We start from the raw sequence: 3,999 nt of genomic DNA on the forward strand, positions 1-3,999 counted from the left end.
TAGCATGTTTCTAGCATGATTAGCAAGTTACTAGCATGTTGTTAACATGATTAGCATGTTACTAACATGATTCTAGCATGATTAGCTTGATTCTAGCATGATTAACATGTTACTAGCATGATGCTAGCATGTTGTTAGCATGATTAGCAAGTTACTAGTATTTTGTTAGCATGTTTCAATGCTAAAACCAGCTAAAACCAGTTGATTTAGTAAAAAAACTGCTAAAAAACAGCTAAGACCAGCCTGACCTGCTAAAACAGTGGCCAAAACCACTTTAAAACCAGCTTGGGAGACCAGCCAAAGCAGTCAATCAGCTTAGGCTGGTTTTAGCTGTTTTTTCAGTAGGGAGTTGTTAAGCTTTGCTATAGCAATAGAGAGCTTAAATACACCATAAGTCTTATTGTATAAAAGTTTTCACACCCCTCAATGAAAGTCTATGGGATTTTAGGTGGTTTTGATAGTCTGGTTTACGAAAACCTTAAGCCGGATCAGTTAGAAAAGATATAGCAACCCGAGTCAGACCAGTCTGAAGGTCTGACCCGAGTTTGGTGGCTGTAGCTTTAATAGTCTAGGAGGAGATACATTTTAAGGTTTGGTCTCAGAAGAAGAAGAAGTTTAAATAGGATTTCAGTAAGTTAGCTTTTTCAAGCCAACTTAATTAAATAAATAATATTTTAAATAAAATAAAAAATAAAATATATCATAGTTTTACTACAATGTATTAAATATCAGCTCATCAGAATGCCAGAAACATGATTTTAGGATTTTCGTTGCAAGAGCTCTTTATATAGAGTTTGATATGCTCACGTAAAGCGAAATATAAAATACAGCAAATCTCAACTACTTGATTGTTTACAGAACGTAACTATATCATCATCATCCATCTCTAATCTGCTAAATGAAAATATTATAAACATATGAAGCTGCTTTTATTAACAAATTTGAAGTAACTGGAGGAAGGTGGTCAGAATCAGACATCGAAGATTACCAATAAACATGAAAAAGTCTGATCGTGGATGGTTTAGAGGGAAACAGGTTTTGCCATCATTAATGTACCTGATCAGCGTGAGGCGGTTCCAGATACCAGAAGCGGACGTGTCTGTTCCCCGCTGTGACGAAATAAGAGCCGTCCTCTGAGAAGGACACGGCCGTCACCTTACTGGACACCTTATTCACCGCCATCAGAGCGCTCTTCTGCAGGAACCACAGAGTGAACACATGCAGTGATGCAGGGACGCGCTGCAGGGCATGCTGGGTGATTACCCTACCTTCCAGGCCCACAGGTTGACGCTCATGTCGTGCTGCGATCCCACGCTCACGATGTATTTGCCGTTGGGGGAAAAGGCCACGCAGGACACGCCGTACTTGTGCTCCTGCAGCTGAGAGACCAGCGAGCCCTCGCTCACGTCCCACACACACACCGCCGCCAGACGACCGCTCTGAACAACACACACCGACCGTTAACTAGTCACACAACCACTGACCACAACTACACACGTGTGAGACTGACTGCTGACCTCTCCAGTGACCAGAAACCTGCCGTCTGACGAGAACGACAACGTGCTGATGCTCTTCCTGAAGAACCACAGATTCACAACACGCAGGTTAATGGAAGAATTCACCTAAACATGAGCATGTGCTGAAAATGTGCTCACCCTCAGTTCATCCGAGACGAGTTTGTTTCTTCATCAGATTTGGAGAAATGTAGCATTGCATCAGTGTCTCACTGCAAGTGAATGGGTGCCGTCAGAATGAGAGTCCAAACTCTAAAACAGAATGTTCCCTTAATTTTCACATAACAGACAAAAAAAAAAAAGTTTTAAAACATTTTTAAAAAACTGGATGTTTTGAACGTTCAGTGAACATTAAGAAATATTTTCATAACTTAATGGGAACGTTAGCAAAACATTCTTAGAACATATTTTTCTTAACTGGGATTATGGATCATGGACTCGTCTTAATGCTGGATTTGTTTCAGCTTTTGTCTTCTCCAGATGTTAACTGATGGACTGGAGTGCTGTGGATTACTTGTGGATTATTGTGATGTTTTTATCAGCTGTTTGGACTCTCATTCTGACGGCACCCATTCACTTGCAGTGAGACACTGATGCAATACTACATTTCTACAAATCTGATGAAGAAACAAACTCATCCTAATCTGGGATGGCCATATGAGGACGTGTTCAGCTTTCATTTTTATCATAAATCCTTTAACATCTGGATGACACTCGACACAAACACTAGAGTATTTATGCCTGACACGACTGAATGACGTGTGATACTGTAGCTCTTCACCTGGATGAGTTGATGAGATGCTGTTGTGTGTTTGTGGCTGGGTTCAGTAACACAACGGCACACCTGAATGAAACAGAAACAAGCACTGCGTTCACTGCGCGAGTCCATTAATAGGCCTAAATCTTCAACTAATCTTTGTATTTTCATTAAAAGCTGGTTAATCGCTGTAATACTCTTGGGAAAGAGCCACAAGGACTGAGATCTGCTTTCCTTACAATTAACAACACATTGCTACAGTAGGAAACAGGAAGATGCCATATTTAATCTAATGCATTTATTAATTTAACATATTTGATGTCTTTCCACAAAAAAAACCTACTTAAACTAAATAATTTTAAAAAGATTTTTGAGAAGTAGTCATGACTTAAAGACAGTATAAGGCATTGAACAGACTGCTCATCTTCCCTTAACAGATTAAATAAGCTCTATATGCATCCATTAACTTCATTAATGATCTTTATGCATGTTGTGAACTCACCCGGCTGGATAGGCCACCGTTCCTGAACACGGATCACATGTTAAACCACTGTTTCCTGCAGTCGTGATGCCCAGGACTTTCTCTAGAGTCACCTGAGATGATAGGAAAAACATAATGATCAAAATAAATATCACTGTATTACACAGACAACAAAACATTTATGGGTGAATCTAAACAATTTAAAAAAAAAAAAAAATAATAATAATAATAATTATTAAATAAATACTTTTACATACTATGTATAATAAATTAATAAACATATAAAATTAATTCTATATATTTAAATATTTATGTTATATATAATAAATATGAATAAATATATAAAATAAATTATTTTTAATATTTCTAAAATAAATATGATATAAATAAACTATAATATAAACACACACACACACACACACACACACACATACATACATACATACATACATACATACATTTATTTATTTATTTATTTATTTATTTATGACAATAAAAAGCAAACAGTTTTTAAGGTGGGGAAATAACTGATCTATAGACAGCAAGTTAATTTGCTTTACTGCTGATTAATGCATTAATGAATAATGATCATTGTTTCTCAGAACTAAAGACCTTTCAAGAGCTCAAAGTCAACACAGGAGCATCATGGGAATGTGCTGATGCGTTTAAGAGGTTTGCTCTGTCGATATTATTATTGACTCTCGTGCTGGATTTACAGTGATGTCGACATGCGAAAGAGTCCGAAAAACACTGACAACATCATCATCTGAGATCTTCAGTCTAGATGAGCTTCACACAAGATCAAAAGACAAACTAATCGGAACTCAATCAGAAACAGATCAAAGGACACGAACTCTTCAGAACGCGCAGCGGTTCGTTTGATGTTGCGTTCGATGTTTGTTACAGTGATGAAATACTTGTTACAAATTTTAAATGATTGTTACAAATGTCTGAGTGACCTGATACATACTGGCGCGGTTCTGAAGCGCAGCGCTATAATAATAATATTATTAATAATAATAATAGCAGTGAGTTTCTTTACCTTGCTGGACAGACTGTCTTTGATGCGGCCGCTGCGGCTCCTTCTGAGTTTGATGGACGGCGAGCGCAGGAGACTCTTAATGCGACTCTTGATGGTAAAAGCCTCCATGTCCCTCAGAGTCCTGCATTCACACACGAGCGCGGTAAACTCCAGTAAAACACCACAGTAAAGTCGAGCGAGTCGCGCTCAGTCGCGTTTGAATGAA

At 38.0% G+C, this 3,999-nt stretch overlaps 1 protein-coding gene across 3 annotated transcripts in view; it reads right to left on the bottom strand.

Annotated features, from left to right (window-relative positions):
* The window catches only part of LOC107712205 (mitogen-activated protein kinase-binding protein 1-like), a 28,209-nt gene extending 24,210 nt beyond the window's left edge, over positions 1-3,999 (bottom strand). For all 3 annotated transcript variants that reach the window (XM_016517366.1, XM_016517365.1, XM_016517364.1), the window contains exons 1-6: positions 3,795-3,999; positions 2,774-2,865; positions 2,296-2,358; positions 1,518-1,575; positions 1,269-1,439; positions 1,057-1,194 (exon numbers count right to left, since the gene is read on the bottom strand). In XM_016517366.1, coding sequence (XP_016372852.1) covers positions 1,057-1,194; positions 1,269-1,439; positions 1,518-1,575; positions 2,296-2,358; positions 2,774-2,865; positions 3,795-3,902 — 630 coding nt within the window. In that variant the 5' untranslated portion in view covers positions 3,903-3,999. The remainder of the gene's footprint in view (positions 1-1,056; positions 1,195-1,268; positions 1,440-1,517; positions 1,576-2,295; positions 2,359-2,773; positions 2,866-3,794) is intronic.

This window comes from Sinocyclocheilus rhinocerous, unplaced genomic scaffold, assembly GCF_001515625.1.
Source record: "Sinocyclocheilus rhinocerous isolate Xijiao unplaced genomic scaffold, SAMN03320098_v1.1 scaffold2764, whole genome shotgun sequence".
NCBI classification, from domain to species: Eukaryota; Metazoa; Chordata; class Actinopteri; order Cypriniformes; family Cyprinidae; genus Sinocyclocheilus; species Sinocyclocheilus rhinocerous.